At 35.9% G+C, this 24182-nt stretch overlaps 2 protein-coding genes across 4 annotated transcripts in view; both read right to left on the bottom strand.

The window, feature by feature from the left end:
- LOC129247624 (uncharacterized) overlaps positions 1-3574 on the bottom strand; it is a 31689-nt gene extending 28115 nt beyond the window's left edge. The window contains exon 1 of one of the 2 annotated variants that reach the window (XM_054886819.1): positions 2554-3574. The gene's annotated coding sequence lies outside the window, so the exon portion shown is untranslated. Of the gene's footprint in view, positions 1-2406 lie in introns of both variants that reach the window. The other variant, XM_054886817.1, reaches the window with a different exon arrangement.
- A 7837-nt stretch (positions 3575-11411) lies between these two features.
- Positions 11412-24182, bottom strand: part of LOC129247044 (protein bark beetle) — a 43788-nt gene continuing 31017 nt past the window's right edge. Inside the window, exons 4-12 of one of the 2 annotated variants that reach the window (XM_054885911.1) lie at positions 23908-24119; positions 23483-23838; positions 19972-20097; positions 19732-19758; positions 19191-19288; positions 17824-18067; positions 17628-17754; positions 17326-17547; positions 11412-13206 (exon numbers count right to left, since the gene is read on the bottom strand). In XM_054885911.1, coding sequence (XP_054741886.1) covers positions 12058-13206; positions 17326-17547; positions 17628-17754; positions 17824-18067; positions 19191-19288; positions 19732-19758; positions 19972-20097; positions 23483-23838; positions 23908-24119 — 2561 coding nt within the window. In that variant the 3' untranslated portion in view covers positions 11412-12057. The remainder of the gene's footprint in view (positions 13207-17325; positions 17548-17627; positions 17755-17823; positions 18068-19190; positions 19289-19731; positions 19759-19971; positions 20098-23482; positions 23839-23907; positions 24120-24182) is intronic. The other variant, XM_054885912.1, reaches the window with a different exon arrangement.

Raw genomic sequence — 24182 nt, 5'->3', positions numbered from 1 at the left:
TCGTTTTCACTATCCTCTTTTTCCTTAAAGATCTTAAATGCAATAATCGTTTTAGACTCGAAAAATTTGTAACATCTACACCTATTTTAGTCCTAAATTATTCATCACTCAAAAATTGAGAGAGTGAAGTGATCTGTGAGCATTTGATTGAACTTTTTGTAAACAAGCAAATTTGTTTTCAATGGGATCTGATTTATTGTGCACTTTTGTCCTTGCGTGAAATCAAAAACGATAAAATGGACAATTTATCAACACAAAACCTGACTATATAAAATATATTTATGGTAACTTTTTTGGACAACACAAACATTTGTAAACAAACTCAGCTAATATGGCCTCTTCTACCAGTTTTTGCAAATGATGGATAATTTTCGCTTTCGGAGGAAATAATCGCTCTATATTTGGATTAATTTCGTTATCGAACATAACTAAAGGGTAACTAGGCTAGAGTGCTGACGCCTTTGGCGGCCAACTCAAACCCAACCCATCTATCCATCAACAATTTGCAACTAAAGAACTTAGCTGAATTGACAAACAAAGAAAGCAAAACACAAAAAAGATCCTACATTTTCTGTAGTTAAATTTCCTCCTATTTTAAAGTGAAGCGTTGAATTGAGTTGTGAATTTCTTTGTGAGAAACTAAAATTTGTTATATTAAAAAGAACTATTTAGGTGCTTTTGAAACTGGGATAAAACTAAAAAAAAAAAAAAACGTCACAATACGATCGTCGAAAATAGAATGCAATACCATAGAAAAATGGTATCTAAAGATTTCATTCCTAAGTTCCCTCTTCGAATACCCATAGAACTCACTTAGGAGAAAATATTATGTCCCAATGAATGAAAAATCGAAAGACAACACCTAGACTAAATCCTTCAGTTCAGTAACACGAACAAGCTCATCAACAGGCAGATCATTCCATTGCTGTTTTAGTTATTGTAGAAGTTTATAAAGCCCTGTTAATTGCCTCCTTACTTTCTAACTGTCCTCTGCAACAAATGGCAGAACAAGATGTGCCACTAAGGCCTTATAAATATGATCTTTCATCACGGAGTTCTTTTGTTAACATAAAATAAAAAAAATAATTCAATGGCTGGACGTCAGGAAAATTTCAATAATCCATAATGTAGGATATAAAAAAAAAATTAGTAGCTGATCTGGCAAGCCGCAAGCCACATCCAATTTGCGCACAGAGAGTGCAAGTACATACATATTATTACAATGTACGAGTAAGAGCTAAATGAGAGCACGCAGTCATAACCACCCACTCGCATCGCGCCTCACTGTGTGGCGGTGGCGATGGCGACCGCGAAGATGACGGTAGCAGCAGCAGCAGACAAACCTTTACACACTCTTTTCTTTACCATTTAAGTACTCATTAGAGTATTCGCTCTTTTATATACAAAATCCATATGCATATATGTGCACATATATGTAGAAATATTTATATACGCGTACGTGCCCACACACTTAATTTTCTCAGCCTTTCAGTTAAAATGCGATGATGATGGCAAAGATGATGGCGAAAACGGCGACGATGTTGACATGTTGAGAGCAGCACAAAAAAAGAAACAACAAGGAGTGTTGGAGCAAAAGTACTTAATAGCAATTCCAAAACCTCACAAAAAAAAAAAAAAAACTGCAAGCTAAATAAATAGAAGAAGAATATAGTAACGCATACAGCGTACAACAGCAATAGTTCTCTGGTAATAGCGACCGCGACAGTGGCGGCGAAAATAACAAAGCGGAAGATGCAGATAAAGACAATGATGTTCTGTAAGAAAATGGAAGATGAGTGCGAATAAAGAGCGCAAGCCGCCCACCGCGCACTACCCGTTCGTGCTGCGCCGCGCGCCTACAACACAGCACACAATGGCTGAGCGTTGCTGCACAATAGCACAAAAACACTTGACTACACATGTACGTATGTATACGTATGTAAGTATATTCACGCGTATATTCAAGTGCCTTTTAGAGATATGTATGTATATTTGTTTGAGCAGAGTTTTCAATATTTTTTAATAGCAGAGTCCAAGTAAGCGCTCGCTTGATCCGGACAAAAGATTCTGCTGGCGCGCTACCTCGCGTTTTTTGTTTTTTTTTTTTTTTTTTTCAATCCGCGCGCAATGTACTCTTGCGGCGCTGCCACTGCTACTATTTTATCAAACGTTTGTTAAAAAATGGTCAACGATGTGTTAAAAAAATGCGAGAAAAAACAACAAAAATACAGAAGCTGAGCAACCATTAAAACTCAAACAAATTAAAGCAATAAGCACTGAACATCGAGCGCATCAACATCGACGGCATGAGAGTTAGCTTTGTCTAAACCGAATAAAAATAGCGAGCACCGCACCGCGCGACGTCCTCTGAGTTTGTCATGTCTACATGATTTTTCATGTACTTACCCGTCGCTGACTTTGCGCGTCCCTGTAGTGATGCGCTCTGTCGGCGCTGTTCAATAAAGGCCACCCGCTGCTGCTGCTGCTGCTTCTGCTGATGTTGCTGCCTTTGTTGGTATTGCTTTACTATTACGGCTGATGTGTTATACTTACTGTTTGTTGTTGCTTTTGATTTTGTTACCGCTTATCTTCTGCCTGCTCGTTGTTTTTGGACTGACAGCATTCACTTATATGACACTGCGCGCTGCTTGTTAGTCTCGCCGTTGCTGCCGTATTACTTTCTTGCACTTTTTATTGCTATTCTTTGCTGCTGTAATATTTTTTTTCTACAATATTTTGCACTTTACTCGCCTATTTCGCTATTTCTTTTTCATCGCCGTTGAGGGATTTTCTTTTCACTTGCGCCGAGCGGCAGCGGCGGTGCGTTTTGTATGCAGCGCGTTGATGCGTCTCACCTTCTCTTATTATCTTATTACCCTTCTTATTATTGTTGCTGGCAATGTCTTCCGCCTCACCTACCACCAGCTGTATTAATGGCTGATGTATCACGGCGGCTGTGGCTTTAGCGTTTATAGCTATTACTACTTACTACTCGTAAATTTGTTGTAGTTGTTACGTTTGCCGCGGCGGTTGTAGTAATTCCTGTTTGATTTTATTTTACTTTGTTTGTTCGTGTTCCTTTCCTCAGTCTTCCCCGAATCGATCCAACATCGCCTGTTCGTACTTTTGGCTACTTGTTTTGTTAGTTTCACTAGAGCTGCGCTCACTACTGCTGTCGATTTTACGCTACTCAATTTTTTTACACATGCCAATTTGGTCGAACACTGAAGCGCGTTGTGACGTTTTGACGCCTACAGGCAGAGTCCAAATATATCAATGCCCAACCAACAAGCAGCAAATTACTACCGAAATACTTGTTTTGGCCGAAAGTGCAGACTATCTGTCGTTTATAGCTCTTTTTGTTTATTGTTTCTAACTTCCCAGTTTCGTGCTGCGCGCGGGTGGTGGGCGAAAAACCACAACTACAACCACAACCACATCCAACAAGAAACCCGCTCCGGTAGTATTTAACGCAGTGATAGTAGTAGTAGTGTAGTAGTACGAACTGCTGCCGCTTTGTATTTACCGATGACTGGCAACGAAATCGAAGATTAAACACTGAATTGTTGGAGATTTTTTTCCAACCAGCACAAGTCACACACTACTCTGAGTTAAAGGTAAAGCTGCCGGAAAGCAGCAGAGCAGCAAGTCAAACCAATATAAACAAAAACCAAACAAAAAAAAAAAGAAACATGGAGAGCAATTCAAGAACACAGCGCTGCCAGTTTGCTCTTTGGAGCTTTTGCAGTGCGCTTGCAGACACCATGCAATCTCTCGCGCCACACACAAAAATCACAAATAGCACCGAAGAAGAGAAATAAAAAAACAATTTCACACTTCAATTGTATATTTGCGGCAGCAGTCGTGAGTGACGCGTGCAGAGTCTAGCGCACAGCTTTTCAACGCTACCGTCCCTGAAGTTCTGCTGGCTTTGCAATCAACTTTCTCTCCCCCTCTCTCTCATTCTCTCTCTCTCTCTCTCTGCGCGTGCTCACATATAAGTATATCTAAGCAAAACGACATGCAAATCCCTATTCACCAGGTAATGCTAGCGTATTTTTGGCAACAATTTTTATTCACATTATTGGTAGTATTTATTTGTATATATGTATGTATGTATGTATGAAATATAGCGCAGCAGCACGTCAAACATTAAAATGATAGAGTTAGTTAAGATGGCTCAAAACGGCCCACCGGCTTCAACGCTCATGCATAATTGGACTTGTACATAATCTACTTATACGCATACAGTGGATTAGTCGCAAAATCGGACACGCAACACTGTCATATTATTTTGTATATTATTTGAGTTGAAAGCCTTTGCCAATAAACATATTAAGTGCTTTAATTGTTATAAGTTTTAGATAATAATATCACAAATATATTTTATTTATTTTACCGAACGAAAACTATATAATATATATGCATAGGTATACTATATATTATAGGTATTTTTTTATAATTTAAATATTTTTAAAATTGAATTTTTAAGCACAAATAGATGGCAAAATCAGCTAAACATATTGTTTTATTAAAGTCTTTTTAAATACCTTTCAGTTGATACCTGTATCTTAATATTCAACTGAAGTCTGATAAATTGCTAATGTAGGAAAAAAATTCTCGATACCCATGAATTAATACAGGGTGCGTACCCGAAACCACGACTTTTCATGTTCCTCTTTTTCAGGTAAGATATGGAGGACTACAACTTAACTCAAGAAATCAAAAGACATGCATTTGTGTGCAAATCACACCGATTTAGAAATCTCAAATTTGCTTAAGTGCACCGTTAATTCGTCCTTAAGGTTCACCATGAATTGGAAGTATCAGGCGGCGATGCAGAATCTGTTGAAAAACTCCAAAAACACGAGGAACGTTCTGACACTGTCCGATTGGCAGAATTTATTGAACAAGTGCAAACGTTCATTAACGAGGCCCCTGCGAGGAAGCTTAATATTTCTGATGGTCCTAACCGTTGAGTTGTTCATGAAGATTTCCTGTATAAGTCCTACGTTATACGCAGAAGACACTTTAGGCCGGAGCAAACACGAGAACAGCGAGTTATCCGATCAAAACGCCTTCTAAACGAAATGAAATCTCCTGAAGCGCGTAAGAATACCGAACTTATACCCGCATAACTCGCCAGATCTTAATCCTCTGGATTACTACGAATGGACGTAGCTGAGCGTAAAACCTTCCCTGTAGGCTGCAGTTAATTCTCAGTTGGACACTTTTTTACAACCTTCAGTTGAGCACCCCGTTCTGACCTTTTTTCGTCCTGTTCGAGAATCCTTTTTAAAAGGTTATACCAATAAATCGATAGAAAATTAAATTTTAGGAAGCTACCTGGAAACTCAAGCCGTAAACTATAATAGAAATACGTTAAATTTATGTCCAAAGTCGAAAAAGTCTGGCCAGACAATCCCGGGTTCTCTAACACTCCGTTGATCAATTTGAATAAGGAGCATTTGATTCGAGCATACAATCGCTTCTGGACCCAAATCGTTGAGGTTACTGCAGCTAATGGAAATATTATTGCATGTTTTTATAGATGTATACCTTACGCACCCTGCACTTATATCTATTTTTTAATAAATTATATATACAAGGTGACGTCCAATATAACGACTGGAGCTTTGTTCTGATAACTTCGCGTTTATTTATTCAAAATAGTCGCTTCTGGCCTCGAGACACTGTTTTGCGCGATCTAAAAGTTTTTCGAAAGAGCGTTTCAGGTCATTGACCGGAATGCCCTTCAAGATGTCGGTAAAAGCCTTTTGGATGGCTTCTACGGACGCAAAACGTTTTCCTTTCACGGCCAAATGCAATCTACCAAATAGGTAGAAGTTAGAGGGAGCCATATCAGACGAATACGCTAAGTGATTGATGGTTAAAATGCGATTTCTAGTCAAAATATCTGTCACAAGAGTGGATCGATGAGATGTTGCTTTATCATGCAATAAGCGCCAGCTTCCTCCTTCGCGGTATTCAGGGCGAATTCGAAGAATGCGATGCAACGAATGCTTCAAAATGCCAAGATAGAAAATTGCATTGACGGTTTGGCCCGTTGGCACGAATTCCTTTTGGATAATTCCTTTGGAATGGTAAAAACAAATGAGCATCGACTTGATTTTTAATTTCCCCAAACGCAATTTTATGGATGGTGGCTCAACTGCAAGATCAGCTTAGGATAAGATCTATAAAAATGCAACAAATTTCTATCAAAATTTCAAATTCTTTCATTCGAATTTAACTAAATTTTAATACAGTACAGTTTCAATTTAAAGTAGCTCAAAACTCCTTGTTCTGCTGTTCCCCATTTTCTGCATATAACGTGTGCACTAAATTTTCTTTACATGGCGAAAATGCGAAAAACCATCATTATGGGCTTGTGTTTTTAGAAATGTCCGTTATATAGAGGGCGTACCTATTTCATACCTAGACTTACCTTAGAAATCTTATTAAAACAAGCATCTCAACTATTACTATCGCGAACATGTGTGGGCGTATTTATGTACGTACTTGGCTAAATCGATTGCTATCGTCATTGAGAATATTTTTTTATATTTAAATTCAGCATCAGAGTTTTATATCCACCAATTCTGTGTATCAAAAGTAGCACAGCAATTATACATCTAGTGGCAACACAGATTAGTAAACTCCTCGCCCACTTCGTATGAGACACGAACAACCCCCTTCTCAACCTAATTCAGTTGTTGCTGTTGCAATTAGAAAATGAATCAAACAAGTTTTAGTTGCAGGCTGAGGGTGGGTTGTTGTTGTTTGCTCGAACAAGACTTTTCTAATAACTGATCATACAATAAGTAGTTCGCTCGTGTTGTAAGCCCTTCAAACTGTAAAACAAGCTGCGAACAGTTTGAGAGCTGCGACCCAGGCAAATGGAAGCAATAATGCATTGGTTTTCAACCAACTGAACAGCCAAGGCCTTTTTAATGGGCGATAAATAAACCAAATAAACAATGAGTGGGTATTGTTTTGTTATTTATTTAAATTTTTTACTTTATTTTTATAATTTTTCTAATGAAATTTATTTTTAAATATCAATGCTATTTAGTTGCATATATAATAATAAACTAATAAAAAATTCATTAAACTAATATTTTTGTTTTCACCTTCTACCCCATTTGGGTTGTACATAAAATCACAGAAAAGTAAAATTGGGCAATTGTGATATGTTTTTTGAATAAATATAATATTTATTTCCGAAATTTGTAAATATTTCAGTGTGGAAATAAGCCATTCATACGGATACCTCTAATCTTGGCGGCAGTGCAAGAGGTGGCGTGTTCCCACGAAGGCCATCGTCATCATCGGGCAGCTTCGCAGCTCGGGGTGAGCTTTAGTTTCGTTCACTGTTTTCGCATTTTCACGGTTGGCTCCAGAACCGGGCACGGTTCCGGCTCTGGGGTCTACGTGGAATCCAGATGGACGAAACTCCACTTTGCTCTTGGATGTTCTTTGCATGCATCTGTTTTTCAAGCTGAGATGTATGCTGTTCAAAAGGCAATAAACTTTGTTGTGGAAAACAGATGGAGAGGCAGATCTATATGTGTCTGCAGCGACAACCAAGCTGCGCTCATGGCCTTAGACAGCCCCCCAACCACTACAAGGATAGTTGAGTCTTGTAAATTCAGGCTGAACTTTGTCGGTAGACATAATAGTCTGATGCTAACATGGGTCCCGGGACACGTGGGCAACGAGACCTCTGACTCCTTAGTTAGGATGGGCTCTGAGGCCAACTTCTTTGGCCCGGAGCGCGTTCTGCCATCAAAGCCACGGTTAGCAAATGGGTTACTACAACCTACAAGCGAGCTTGGCAGGCTGAGAGAGGCTGCAGATGGACTAAACTGATGTTACCTGTCATGTCCGACCGACTGTCGCAAATCCGCCTGTCATTATGCAGAAGGGACTGCAATCAGCTGGTTTGACTGATGACGGGCCACTTTCTGCGGGCGAAGCACATGGAAAAGGCAGGCATCTCAGACAGTGTACTCTGGACAGCTTGTGAAGAGGATGATGAGACGGCGGACCTGTGCGTCTGCCCCGCTTTCACTCGAATCAGGCATGAGGTCTTTGGCACTGATGTACTAATAAGCGACCACCTTGGCTCCTTGGCCCCACAAGATTTCTCAGATTTCTTCGGAGGTCGGGTAGATTTAAGGGGTTAGGTGGGTTACAGAGGTTCAAAAAAAGGGTATTTTTACTATTTTTTTTTTTTAATATATACAATCATATATTTTATTTAAACAATTTAGCATATCAAAGATACATATTTAAACAGTATTTTGTGAAATTTTTATTTAAAAATTCCGAAAACTCAGCCGTTGGTACCTCATCTCCCTTAACGTCTCACAAAAAAATGCTCTTGCCGTGGACAGCATAACTCATTATTGGTTCATTTAAAATCAAAAAACCAAAAATATTTCGTTAGTACATGGATAAATCTCGTTACTGGACGAAGGAAAAAAAAATAAAATTTAATTTGAATTTTTGACAGACTTTGAACAAAAAAACACATTTTTTGGTCAAATTTTCGTCATGTGTTAGCTCGAAAAAATTAGTTGTAATAAAAATAAAAAAAAATCCTTCGTTCAATAACTTGATAATGTTATTCCAAAGATGTGTGCAAAATTTGAACAAAATCGCTTCATAACTTTTCGAGAAATCGTGTCCACCGACTTAAAAAATCGAGTTTTGAGATAAACGCGTATACCTGCGAAACGCTGCACTGACATGGCCTGATGGGCGGAACTTCTGAAGGGTCTATCTCGTAGAATTTTACTCGGATCAATTTGAAATTTTAGGAGAATATTTTAAACATATTATACTATTTAATAAGAAAAAAAAAATCGATTTTTTGAAATTTTCAAACCCACCTAACCCCTTAAAGAAAACTAAAAGGGAATTCGATTTCGGTATAATGAACTTAATGTTGTCTGAGCACTGTTTTTGCTAGTTGTCCCGACAAAAAAAAAAAAAAACAAAAAAACACCCAGTGTCTTCAGGTCCATTAAAACTTGTACAAGCCATGTAAGTCTTGGTGCTTTAGGTGCTACGTGGTTGTATGACACGATTAATTTTTGGGGGCGGTCATTTCTCATGCACATAATAAGACCCGACCATAGCAGCATTTAGTATTTCACGAAAGGCCACCACTAAGTCTTTATTTTCGGTTACTTGATCATTGTAACATTTTTAATGCTGAAGTATCAGACGCCATGAAGGCGCTTCGCTGATTTGGAATTGGTTAGACCGCAAAGACTTCACCGCACTTTGATCTCAGACCAATGAAATACATTGGACCAAAGACGAAAACTACAACACTCAATTTACAATTCTCCATTTCTACACCTTGATCAAAAAGTTTGCGGAACAACCGCCAGGTGATGCTCTAGGACAGTTGATTGAGTTGCGCGTGAGTGATTGATGGTTAAAATGCGATTTGTAGTCAAAAAATCAGTCACAAGAGTGGATCGATGAGATGGGGCATTATGATGCAATAAGCGCCAGCTTCCTCCTTCGCGGTACTCAGGATGAATTCGACGAATGCGATGCAACAAACGCCAAGATAGAAAATTGCATGGACGGTTTGGCCCATTGGAACGAGCTCCTCGTGGACAATTCTCTTGGAATGGTAAAGACAAATGATCATCGACTTGATTTTTGACTTCTCCAAATGTGATTTCTTGATGGAGGTTCATCTGGGGACATTCGGCTCTTTGACGCTTAGTTTGAGGTTCATATTGGAAACACGACGTTTCATCGGCAGTTACAATATTGTAAAGGAAGTTAGTTCTCGCCTTTTCTCGCCTCTTTAATGAAGTCTTTCGAATGTTGAATTCTGAGCAATTTTTGGTCCTCAGACCAACTTGTGCGGAATGAAACGTGCACAAACCTTTCGTAAGCCCAAATGATCAGTGCGATCAATGCAATAAATCGATTTTTTGGCGATATTCAACTCCGATTCCATGAATTTCAACGATGATTTCGGTTCATTTTTGATACATTTACGAACAATTTTGATGAAGTTTTCGGTGATTACTGATTTTGGGCGGTCCGTATATTTCGTTGTCATTTATGTCCACACAACCATTTCTGCAGCGTGTAAACCACTCATGAACTCTGGCACGACATAGACAATCATCGCCATAAACTTTTTTCATCAATTCAAATGTTTCGGTAAACGTTTTACCGATTTTAAAGCAAAATTTGATATTAGCTCTTTGTTCGACATTCATTTTTGTACCAATGACACAAACATACTGACTCTTTAGATGCAATGGCTTCGCTTCCACTGAACCGAATGTCACCAAGCTTTCACTGGAAGTCAGCCAGGAATGTAACTTCCAACGCACTAACTCACGAAAAAGATGGCGCCATCAAAACATTTTTATGAGGCCAGTCTTGTTTATTTTGGACTTCACCTTGTGTTGTAACTTTTTAAAGCAACTAAAGGAAAAAATCGTAAAAAAATACCCAGTTCGCAAAAGTAGAAAATTCTTTTTCATCAGGACAATGCACGACGTCATTTTGAGTATGGCTAAGATCCATAAATCAAAGTTCGAATTGTTGGAGCTGCCGCCGTACTCACCAGATTTGGCCACTAGCGACTTTTAACTGTTTCTAGACCTAAAAAATGCATGCGTGGAAAGCGTTTTTCAAGAAATGGTGGGGTCATAACAGCTGTGGAAGCGGATTTTGTAGTCCTTCTCTTTGCAGATTCTCACTTCTGGGATGGAGTTCATAAATTGGAATCGCGTTGGAACCAGTGTATTGGTGTTTAGGGAGACTATACTGCATAGAAAAGCGTATTTCAAACCATAAAATTGTGTTTTCCTTATCGAACCGCAAAGCTTATTGAACAACCTAGTATGATGTTCCACGAAAACTGATCTGCTCCATCAAGTCGCATAAAGTTCACGAAAATACTGCTTTTATTTTGCTGGGTGATCTACATTTGAGGCCACCGTAGCCGAATGAGTTGGTGCGTGACTACCATTCGGAATTCACAGAGAGAACGTAGGTTCGTATCTCGGTGAAACACCAAATTAAGAAAAAGTTTTTTCTAATAGCGGTCGCCCCTCGGCAGGCAATGGCAAACCTCCGAGTGTATTTCTGCCATGAAAAAGCTCCTCATAAAAAATATTTGCCATTCGGAGTCGGCTTAACTGTAGGTCCCTCCATTTCATTTGTGGAACCACATCAAGACGCACACTACAAATAGGAGGAGCTCGGCCAAACACCCAAAACAGGGCGTAAAAAAAAAACAAAGATCTACATTTGCAACCCAGGTTTCTACAGCGCCAGATGGAGATGTAAGCCTCACTTTCCCAAATTGAAAAATCTTATTTTGAAAACTAAAATATTTATTGAACACTACAGTAATTAATAAAAATCAATATCTAAGCACACACATACATATGCAGATTTAGCATTGAACACTTGGAATTATTTGTAGATTTATTATTATTACATTTATGTACACGAAACTCTATAATTGAATGTACAGTTATGCGATCTTATAATATGACAACTTACGGCTAATGGATGGATCGATTGATTACTTAAGAACTGAAACGATTTTCCGATTAATACGTTTTCTTATTTTTTATTTGTATAGCTTCGGTCTTTTACTTGTATTTTTTAATCTCTTTAAGCAAAAGCGCGACTTTTATTTTAATATAATTTTTTTTTTATTAATTAAATACTTATTTTATTTACTCGCTAAACATTCGGCTAGCTATAGTAGCTTTAAGGCATACAGAATCGTTGATCGTAGATCGAAAGTACTTAACTTGGTTTCTATGCTACAAAAATTATTATTTAGTTTGTTTTCTCAAGCGCTTAATTTAGGCAATACATTTATGCGTATTTTGTAATGTTAATTGTAACGGTAAAAAAGAGGTGTAATGTGTGATGATTGTGATGATATATTTTTTTTTTTTGCATGTGGGTGTATTTATACGGTACTCCATTAATTTCGTTTTCTTCTTCATATCTTCTTCTTGATATCTTCGTTCGATTCACGCCTCGCCTCTACATCGCCGTCTCCAACGGCTGGCTATAGCTACGATTATTCGTGCTAAGCGGCACCATGCTCGGCGATTCATCGTCAAAATCCGTCTCTAGCAGTGCTTCCGATCTGGAGCGATGGTATGCCGTCGGTTCGGGACTGGCAGTTTGATAAACAGTCTTTGGACGTTTGCCATTCTGGCTGTGGATTTGGGGCAACCCAGTCGACCCAGGCTTCGACTGACCCGGCTGTTGAGATGCAGACACGCCCGCCTTTATTGCAGGCGGCGGCGCGGCCATACGCGCCAATTGCGGCTGCGCTTTACTGCTACGCACCGCAGTGTAATAGGAATCGGGGCGTCGCATATCGGGTGGCGGCGTTGGTAGGCCGCCGCCTGCAGCAGCAGCTGCTTCATGGCGGAATAGCGGCATTTCTTCAGCCTTTTGTGATACAGGCGTAAAGTTGATATTATCGATTTTCTGCTCATACGGCAGCGTACTCGAATGTGAGTCATTGCTTAATTGTGAACTGCTGGTGGGACGCACCTTCCCATTGCCAGTAGCGGCGTTGCCACCACTACCACTGGGCAGGAAACTGCTGTGACTTTGTCCATGCGGCTTATTGTATGCGGGCGGTGGTAGATTTTGTTTCAATTCATGCAGGAATGAGAGACTCTCATTGCCACCGCCACTGTGTAGCGGTAAAGTGCTTGCGTTGCCATAGTAATCCGAGTTGACGTCCTCGATGTCCGTTTGGTGTATGATGGGCGTATCTTCGGCAATGCTCGTGGCCACCGAGTTGTTAAGCGTGCTGGCGTAGGTGGAGTTGTCGCGGAAACCTTCATTGCGGTAGGAGAGCTCGAATGTGTCTGGCAGTCGTGCAGTGCGGCCGCGTGCTGTGGATGCTTTTGAGACGGAGCCGATTGTGGCAATTTTGTATGGTTCATTCGCTTTGTTAGTCCCATTGGCGCCTTTGAGCGCGTGCTGACTAACATATTCGTTGTAATTCGGTTTCTGATATTCACCGGGATGTGCGGTTTGATTGTCGTAACCCTCAAAGCTGCCGTCCGAGCTGAGCACGCTTTTGTCCATGGAGTCGATTGAGCCGTTGCCCATCATTTTGTAGTCTTGACCCAGCGGTTTAGAGAGCGTGCCAGTCGACGTGGACATATTCTAATGAGCCAAGGAAATTGGTGGGAAAGAAAATAAAAGAGGGGGCGAAACGAAATTATAAATAAAAACAAAGGAAGTGCGAAAAAAAATATCAAATCAAAGTATGTAATGGCTAATCTTCAGGTTAAATTGATTTTCTAAATTAAAATTTAATACTTAATGCAACCTCAACTTAATTGTGTTATCTGACAAAACCAATATTACAGAAGACTAAAATGATAACTAATGGTATTTCGTGGATTTCAAGCGAATAATTTAGATTGTTTTTTATTTTGAAGACGGTTTCGGTTCGGGTTGTAGCAGTAATACAAGTCCCGTCAGCGTGACGTAAATCACCGGTCGTCTTCGTTTAGCTCATCTAAAGGTAGGCCCAGCAAACATGCTGTTTCGACAGGTTGGGTCAAGAGGAAGGGGGGTGTTAGATGAAACAGTTTCTCTTCGTTATCCCTTTGTTATCCTATGGGGAAGTAGCAACGTGAAGTATCTGTGTCTTAAACCACAGTTCCTTATACTTATAAGAAACCGGGTTCGGTTGTATGGAGGTGATGTGAAGAGTTAATATTGAGAGGGTTGTAAAAACTAGCTTTATTTTTTTGCTTTTGGATTTATTTACTGAACGCTGAGGCTCCAAAGGGACTCAGGACGACAATTGCTATCGGGAGCAGTTAGTGTACTGCCGAGCAGGCTAGTAAAAGCAGTGGCATTCACCTCGATTAACAGCTTTGCACAACTGTGAGTCACATGGGTCACCAAACGGAACCTAGGAGTGAGTTTTAGTGCATAAGTCAGTAAGTTGCATGTCGACCTTTCATCTAAAACTTGGAAGGAAAGACGATCGGTTGATGGTCGGTATTAGTACAGAACACAACTCATGGAGTCATTGAGTACCCGATTTGCCTGTCGTGCTTAGAGGAGGCGGATAGCACTGCGCATTTTCTCTTTAAGTGACCTGCCTTTACTAAGTCAAAGCTACGAATTTTGGGTTCCACTGTCATGAGAATGAGTAATATTCGTTCTCTCAAACTGGAGGATATTTTCAGATTAGCAAAGAAGCTGGAAAACTCTCACAGGACTAGCTATCTCTGTCTCTGTTTCTGTCTCTGTCTCTGTTTCTTTTTTATCATAACTCTTTCTCTCTGCAACTTCTCTCCACTCCTTCTTGACTATCTACCCTTTCACTTTCTAGAGCTTTAAATGCAATGGGCTTTTTAGCCTGACTATTTTATTAGTTACCAAATCTCTCGGTACTTCTTGGCTCGACTTTTCAAGTTTCAATTTCAGCTTTTAAGAGTACACCACGGAAATTATTCGTTATCATAAGTCTGGTGAGAATTTGAGAGTATGACACTGGCAGATGAAACTCGAGTGCAGGACCTGACTGGAAAATTAGTCAAACAATTTTCTAATTCGAGTGGTACTATGAGTTGGGAGCATTTAGTTAAGAGCCTGTCTTTCAAGTTCTCGCTAAGCTAATCAAGCACTAACTTAGCAGCTGATTCACAAACAGAATGTGAGCAGAAACTGAAAAGAGGGAGGGCTCAAATCGAAGTGAAATTTTGAGAGTAACTTGGCCGTCATATCATTTTAGAGGTGATGCGAGAGGGAGTGAGAGCAAACTAAGCTCTCGCAATACCTTTAGAATGAAAAGTTAGGTTATGTATATGAAAACATGGGAAGAGAATTGGAAGTAAAGAGTTGTTTGGAAACAAAAAAATTACTAAACCTTTAAAAGGACATGAATGATGTCATGTCAGAGGTGATAGGGAAAAGAGTGCAGTGCCACAATACTTTTATAATGAAAAGTTAGCTTAATGGAACGAAAAGATTGGCAGAGAATTGAAAGTGGAAAGACTGGTTTTGACACAAAAAACGAAAAAAAAATTAACCTCTAAAATGACATAAACTCAAAAACTAATTCTGTCAACATTCGCTGAGTATCAAGTGGCAGCACCGCTATTTGCGAAATTTTCCATAATTGTATATACAGTCCGCGAAAAAAATATAGCACCTCAGCATTTTGACGAATTTCGACTACTTTTTTTTTTAATCTGAGTTATTTTTTTATAAAAATATAGCTCATTCTATAATAGAAACCTTATTAATTAAATTTTTAAATTTGTACAAGATTTATAAATTTTGAGAGATTTTACGAATTTTTTTGAGAAATTTTCAAAAAAATTTAATCAGAATTAAAAAAAAAATATCTTACGCAGTTTTACAACCCATGCAATTTTAATAAAATAAAAAGTAGGTTTAAAGGGGCTCAAAATTATGGTTAATTTTTTGATAATTTTTTTCCCGTATGGTCCTTTTTCCATAAAAAATGTTTTTGTGGATTTGTTGTATTCCGAAAATGAAAAAAAAAAAATTATTAAAAATCAGCCAGATTTTCTACAAACTTCAAGCTTTCACTCTACTATACAAAAATTAAATGGGCTATAAGACTGAGCACCCAAATTTCATTTTTAATTCTGATGAAAGTTTGTCGGATTTTTCTGATTTTTGTTTTAAGTTAGAAATTTAGATTTATGTAGTTTTTTTTGTTAGGCAATGAGTTATTGAAAAAAAAATTAAAAAATACAAATTTTAATTTTTATTTGGAATATATAATATAAAAAAAAATGGGTACGCAGTTTTAAAACCCATTCAATTTTTGTCAATAAAAAGCAAGTTTAAAGTCCCTCAAAATTATGATTGATTTTTAATAATTTTTTACGCGGATGGTGTGCGTATTTTTTCGCTACAAAAAAAAAAAAAATTTTGTGGATTTATGGAGAAAATGCAACACCGTCGAACAAAAAAAAATTGGGTCAAAATTTTCGTTGCTTATTTTTTCCATAAACAATTTTTTTTGTCGATTTTTCATACTTAGAATATGAAGAAAAAAATGTATATTAAAAATGTCCTATTCCTTTTGGTGACTCCTTTATACTAAAATTAAATGGGCTGTAAAATTGAGCACTCAAATTTATTTTTTAATTCTGATTAAAAATTTTGAAATTTTGAAGAAAATTTATCGAATTTTTCTGAATTTTGTTTAACGTTAGAAATTTGGATTTATATGGTTTTTTGCTATTCAATAGATTCAAAGTTAAATAAAGAGAATTATGTGGTTTTTTTATTATGCAATGAGCCATTAAAACAAAAAAAAACAAAAAAAATTGTTGATTTTTAATAGGAATTTATAAAAAAAAACTTGGTACGTAATTTTAAAGCCCATTCAATTTTAGTCACTAAAAGGTAAGTCTAAAGCATCTCAAAATTGTGGTTGATTTTTGATAATTTTTTTTCCTGATTGTGTTAAGTATTTTTTCTATACAAAAAAAATTATTTCTGAATTTTTTACAAGCAGAAAATAGAAAAAATATTAAAAATCCATAAGATCTTCTACAAACTTTAAACTAAGTTTCTCTTTTTAATTTTGAATAAAAGTTTTTAAATTTAAAAATTTTTAATTTTTTTTGTCGAATTTTTCTGATTTTTTTTTTAAGTTAAAATTTTAGATTTATATGGATTTTTGGTATGCAAAGAACTAATTTAATTTTTAATCGGAATTTATAAAAAAAAAAAATTGGGTACACAATTTTAAACCCATTTAATTTTAGTCCAATAAAAAACAGGTTTAAAGTGGCTCAAAGCTCTGGTTGATTTTTGAGAATTTTTTTTCCTCATGGTTTTGCGTATTTTTTCGATCAGAAGAAAGCAAAAATGTTATGGATTTGTTAGGAGGAGAAAATGAAAAATTATTAAAAATGAACAGGACCTTCTCGGGACTTCAAATTTTCATTCTATTATAATAAAATTAAATGAGCTTTAAAACTAAGCATGCAAATTTCCTTTATTAGTTTTGATTTTGATGAAGATTTTTCGAATTTTTTCGATATTTTTTTATGTTAAAAATTTAAATTTATGTTATGATTTGTTCTTTTTTTACTTTAGCTTTAGAAAAAAAAATTAAAAAAAAAATAGTCAAAATTTCCCAAAATGTTTAGGTGCAATGTTTTTTTCGCGTACAAATAAATATATTAAATAAATAAGATTATAAATAAACTAATAAGAAGTTACCAAATACTAATCAACTAAATAAAAATAAAACTAATAAACATATAATAATCATACAAAGTTTCGACGCCGCAACGATCCCTGCTGATCGATGCTATTCAAGCTTCTCAAGCTCTGTCGTATACTATTTCTGCGCTCCAAGCGTTGCACTTGTCGATGCTTCGATTTGGCATACCAACAAAAGGCGACCATAATCAGCAAAATGATGGCCAAAATAAAAGCCGAAATTATGCTGATCGCGAAAATATCAGCGCGCCAAGATAGTGGATCGATAATGACCTGCATGCGAGAGAGGGCGAAACAAAATACACAAAAAATTAATAAAAGTCGCTACGCAGTAACAACCGCTCTGCGCCTACCCTTGGATCAGTTTCACAAATGAAACCCATCTCATTGTTGCAATCCTCCACTTCAGTGGTGGTGAAGGCAAAGCTCGTGCACCGATCAATGTAATTGAAGTCTTGTATCCACACCTTCTCCGGATATCTGCAAATTACGGTTAGTGAAATTTATAATTAATTTCTTTTATTTTATTTTTGAACTCTTTCAACTCACTTCAAGTGCCGCATTTGGCCCTGCAAATACCTCCACAACGTTGTGCTGTCTGTGCGTATGAAAGGCATCGTGGAGTTCTCGCTGCGGCAGAAAGCGCGCGCCTCGTGGAAAGTCAAAGGCGCGCCCACATAAATAAAGCAGGTGTCATGCACCAGCGCCCAACCAGGTGGACATTTGCCATCGAGTATGGTGAGGTTATTCATTTGGAATGGCAATGCCTGCACTTCGAGTAAGAGAGGATCGTCTGTGGGGGAGAGGAGAGGTGTTTCTTATAACAAACATTTCGAGTAAAAGACCTTTGCAGACTTATAATTATATTTCTAATAATAAATAAATTACTTAAAATTTTATAGAATTTAATTTTTGTGTTTTATTTAATTTTTTTATTTATAATTAAAATTTAATATTGTAGTATTTCCTTTTTTTATAATTAAAATTTTATAGTATTTAACTTTTATTTTTTTAAATTTTATTTATAATTAAAATTTAATAAATAGTATTTTTTATTTTTAATTAAAAGTTATATAATTAAAAGTCAATAGTATTTTTTTTTATTTTTAATTTATAATTAAAATTTAATTTTTTTTTTTTATAATTAAAATTTTATAGTATTTAACTTTTATTTTTTTTTAATTTTTTTTTAATTTTATTTATAATTAAAATTTAATAGTATTTTTTATTTTTAATTAAAAGTTATATAATTAAAAGTCAATAGTATTTTTTTTATTTTTAATTTATAATTAAAATTTAATAATATTTCATTTTTTATTTATAAATAAATTTTAATAGTATTTATTTATTTTTAATTTATAATTAAAATTTAATAAATTTTTTTATTTTTAATTTGTAATTAAAATTTAGTAGTATTTTTGATTTATAATTTATAATTAAAATTTAATAGTATTTTTTTATTTTTGATTTATAAGTAAAATTTATTAGTTTTTATTTTTTTTATTTATAATTTATAATTAAAATTTAATAGAATTTTTTATTTTTAATTTGTAATGAAAATTTAGTAGTATTTTTGATTTATAATTTATAATTAAAATTTAATAGTATTTTTTTATTTTTAATTTATAATTAAAATTTAATAATTTTTTTTTATTTTTGATTTATAAGTAAAATTTATTAGTTTTTTATTTTTGATTTAAAATTAAAATTTAATAGTTTTTAATATTTTTATTTATAATTAAAATTTAATAGACTTTTTTATTTTTTATTTATAATTAAAATTTAATAAATTTTTTTTTTATTTTTGTTTTATAATTAAAGTTGAATAGTATTTTCTTTATTGATTTATAATTAAAATTTAATAGCATTTTATTTATTTTTTAATTTATAATAAAAATTTAATAGCCTAGACCCACCTGATTTATCGCGTATGCGAGACTGCACCGATATTGTGTTGTTGTAGCTCCAATAGTTGTGTCTAGCATCGATCTTTGAGCGCCAGAGTTCGATGGTGCTAAGGAAGGTAATAGAAAACTATTATTGAAATTCGCTAGTTATCTTTTTTGCTAAGTAAAAGGTAAGTCATCGGTTGGTTTTTTTTTAATTTTCACTTTACAAATTTGCTAGAATCACTCGTTGTGCTGACGTCATTTTAGAGGTATGCTTAAATTTTTTTGTTAACACGCAACTCTTTTATTTCTCTGACTTTTTATTTGTCTTTCATGTTTGCATTAATCTAACCTAACCTTAGTCTTTGTTTTTGTTTACATGAGTGGGATATTTTCTACTCTCAAAATTTAACTTTACTTTTTCTTTCACTTTAATTTCTCGTCTTTTTTTCGAACTCGAAGTGACTACCAGCGTTTTAAAAATAAACCAGCCGTTGAACCACCCTATACTTAAATTGAAAATCTTCGATAAATTTGCTAAAGGTTCTCTAAATTTTCTTCCACTTACCTATTGATCACATAATCAACATTCAAACTACAGTTAGAGTAACGGGTGTGTGAGTAAACGATCATGCATAGTTCAGGCGCATAGCAGGTAAAGGTGTAATAAAAAAGGGTTAAAAATAGAAGAGGCATCAGTTTGAAGTAGGTTTATAAATATGTGAATTTTTGAGTGGTTAAAGTTGAAAAAATGTTCGTGTTCGAAGGCAAAGTTTTCATTACTCTCGTACGCTCTCATTCTACTTACATTGAGTTGTTCACCGTTATCATTTCGTAATCGTTTTCGGGATTCTCAAATATATTGTCCACATACTGCTGGCCGGCTGTACCGGCGACAACCGTGGCGCGACCCATCCAATTTGTAGCGACGTTGCTGTTCAAAAAAAAAAAGAAAAAAATAATAATAATACAAAATAATAATAATAATAAAACAATTTTTGCTTGTCTTTCTTTGGTATAAATAGTCCCAGGTAGTACTCTATCGGACTTAAAAATAAATTAATAAAAAATTACCATTCTAAGCGAAAGTCAAGCACCGCTCAAGTCACTGTCATCACTTAAGGACCAGTGAGGACTTAACGTGGTCTTTGAGTGTATCGAGAAACTGAATTTGTTAGGTACGCACAACCGCATTCAGCTAATTTGGGTCCCAGGGCTCAGTGATATAATTAGAAACGAGGTAACGAGGTAATAGGACCCAAACCCTTTCTTGCTATGGGACAACACAACATCTAGGAGCAGCTTAGGAGTGAAGGGCTAAAGCTAAGGGAGGTTAGCTGGGGCTATGGGGCTACCCCAAGCGAAATCCTTACTAATGGGATACAATAAAAAGCAATGAAGATAATCTAGAAATGCTCACGGGCATTCTCACAGGCCATTGCAGATTGCGCAGTCATCTGATTCTTGTCGTTTTCTGCGACCAATCTCTGTAGACTCCAATACACCTTCTCTTTGAATGCAGCGCTACAGCGCGGAGAATGTTTGAGACATTTCGGCCTATTGCAGCCAGAAGAAAGGCAGATACGCTCAGCCCAACATAACACTAGCTTAAGTTTAATAAGGGATTTGCGTGAGGTACTGTGATGAGTAGAGACCACAAACGATCTTGAGGTCAAACCTCAAATCAAATCTTTCTACTATATCTAACTTTTTATTATTATTAGAATAACATAAAATATTACACTAACTTAAAAGCAAAAAAAAAAAAAAACCAAAACAGAGCACACTAGCTGCTTGGGCCTTAGGTGCTAAATAAATAAATTAATAAATTCTTATAATATACTTGTAATATACAAGTTTTTTTAAATTTCAAACTAATTTTTTAATTTGTGCTTTAACTATTAAGCTAAATAAAATTAATAAAAATTTTTTGATTTCTTTTGATGGCCCTTGTTTGCTAACGTATTGAGTGTCCTCATTACAAAAAAGAAAAACCAAAAAATATAGGTGGCAACCCTGCACATATTTTTTCCTGGATTAAATTATTCTTAAACATCTTTCGTTTGACTCCATTACTAATTCGATTTTTATTAAGAGATAAGTGGCAACCCTATTAATCATTTGTCTGAACTTAAGTTTTCTTGAACGCCTTTCTTTTGACCCCATTGATCCTAATAATATAAATTTAACTTAAATTCTTTAATAATTATAATAATAATCTTTCAGAGAAGCGACAACCCTATTAAAAAAGTTTACAGAATTAAAGCTTTCTTTAACTACTTTCGTCCAAAAATAATATTGCATTGAATTTGGTATACTTAACTTATTTAATTGTATTTGACATTTAGATAAATGGCAGCCCTATTTAGAAATATGTTCGAACTTAAGTTTTCTTGAACGCCTTTCTTTACATCACATTAGTCATAATAATGTAAACTTTGAACTTAAAATTTAACTTAATTTGTTTAATTATTGTTATACTATTTTTTTAGAGAGGCGACAACCCTATTAACACATTTACAAGAGAAAAGCTTCCTTTAACTCATTTCTTTCAATAAAAACATTACATTAAATATTGCATACTTAACTTATTTAATTGTATATACATTATAGATAAATGGCAACCCTATTCAAAAATATGTCTGAACTTAAATTTCTTGAACGCCTTTCTTTAGATCACATCGATCCTAATAATGTAAACTTCAAACTTAAAATTTAACTTAATTTCTTTAACTATTGTTATACTATTTTTTCAGCGAGGCGACAAACCTATTAAAAAGTTTACAGAATTAAAGCTTCATTTAACTCCTTTCATTCCATAAAAATATTGAATAGAATGTTGCATACTTAACTTATTTAAAGAATTAAAAACTTTAGATAAATGGCAACCCTATTTAAAAATATGTCTGGACTTAAGTTTTCTTGAACACCTTTCGTTTGATCTCAATAATGTAAGCTTGTGGGGTTTTGGCTTCTAGGAAAAAATTAAGAGCAAATTGTTCAATGTTTGCTTACTCAGAAAAGAGCACAAAACACTGCGAGTATGTATCTATCCTTGTCTGACACTCACACTTCTTAAAATTAACGTTTTAAGTAGTCAGCTGATTTTCAAAGCAACCAACTCCCTAATAAAGCTTCGTAACGTTGCCACGACAGTCAGTTCTGCGTTAAGAAAACGAGCCAGATTTATATACAGCCAAGGACTGTCACTCCAGATGCATTCCCCGTGTATGTATGGGGAATGTTTATGCTGCTACAACAACAACAACAAAGCTTCTCAGCCGAGAACATTTGTCTTTCTTGCCTTCGTTGCATGTGGCATTTTTAGGATCGAACACACAATTTTTCCACCGGACTAAAATTATTTTGGAATCGAACATGAAAAAAGTAAAGGGTAATGAAAATGCAACATTTTTGGGGTGTCACGAAATTGCCAGTAGCTTAAGTTCTTTAATTATTGTTACTATACATAATATATTTTTCAGAGAGCTGACAATTTCATTCAAAAAGTTTTCAGAATTAAAGCCTCCTCAACACCTTTCATTCAATCCCCTTATTGTAATATTTTTCTTAACTTATTCAATTAATTTTAGACTTTTAAAGGTAGTAACGCTATTAAAAATATGTCTTGATTAGAGAGAACCAAGAACTGCCTTTTGAAAACCTCGAAGAGCTGGTTGGTATAGATGTAAACAATCTTATAAAGTTTCTGAATCGCACAGACTGTCGTGGCAGATATACACTCGGAGGTTTGCCAATGCCAGGCGAGGGACGAAACAACTTCATTTGGTGTTTCATGTCCGAGATCTCGAATTCGGTACTACCGAACGATAGTCACGCACCAAACCAATCGTCTACGACGACCGCAAAATTAGTCTTAGACTAACTATGAATTGTTGGTAGCGAGGATGTGGCGACAAAATGGTGCGGAAGCACTAATTGGATTTTTGGAGACTCATCACTTCAGCTAACCGACCAACCAGAACCTTGCTTTCTTCTACTTTGTTCGTTACCACATCTCTTGGCTTTTCCGAGAGATCTTTGAATCCTGGCCCTTCCAAAAACATCGAGCACTTGAGGAGACCCAAAAGTGCTAGAGCTTTCAAGCCTTAACATCTACTCGTCATGCTTATGAAACAAATGACCTACATAGTCCGTATCTCATAAATTTGGGGTTTGAAAAGCGAGGTTTTCAGAACGAAGAATTTTTTATAAACAGAAACTTGAAAAGCCTACTGAGAATTACAGACACCAGAAATGCCAGAGAATGCTTCCCAAAACATAATTTGAGACTCATTTGAACTCGTTAAATATTTTACCTGTAAAATCCATTATGCGAGGTCGTCTGATAGATGGGCAAACGCACTTTCTCAAAGCCCGATATCTCCACAATCCGTCCACCCACATTGCTGTGCACAAAATTGTAACTGAAATTGGAGACCACTTGACGTAGCTTGATGACATCTTCGAAGCCAGCTTTGTTCTGCGCGAAGTAATTGCGATACAACTCAATCTCTTGATATGGAGACGACTGACGACCCTCCACGTACAATGCGGGACGATTGCGATTGCGGAAGAATAAATTGTGATGTATGAAACCGCGTAGTGATGTGGCTGAGCCGCGTGAGTCGGCACGTATCCGAAGACCGCCCTGATTGTCCTTGATTAAGTTATTCTGCGAGGCGAAATAAATGGAATTAAAATAAGTGGCGAACAAAAATATAGTTACGCCTCAAAAATGTACCATAAAGTAAAGCGAATGCATATTTTGCACATCGATGCTAAGCGCCGACTTGCAGGTCGAGAAATTTCCATACAACTGTTGGCAATTACGCTCTATGCGGTTGGAGGTGAGTGTGAGTGTGGGCGTGACCTCGCCAGCGGATGCATAAGTGATCGCACCTTTCACAGCGCCTGAAATGTGTGAGTAAGTGACGTTGTGCAGAGCATCGCGAACTGGAAGCAGAAATTATCATGAGTAAATTTTTAGTAATCGCAAAAAAAAAAAAAAAATGTAGA

This window comes from Anastrepha obliqua, chromosome 5 (assembly GCF_027943255.1).
Source record: "Anastrepha obliqua isolate idAnaObli1 chromosome 5, idAnaObli1_1.0, whole genome shotgun sequence".
NCBI lineage: Eukaryota > Metazoa > Arthropoda > Insecta > Diptera > Tephritidae > Anastrepha > Anastrepha obliqua.
The sequence above is the reverse complement of the archived record's forward strand: the minus strand, read 5'-3'. Positions and strand labels throughout refer to the sequence as shown.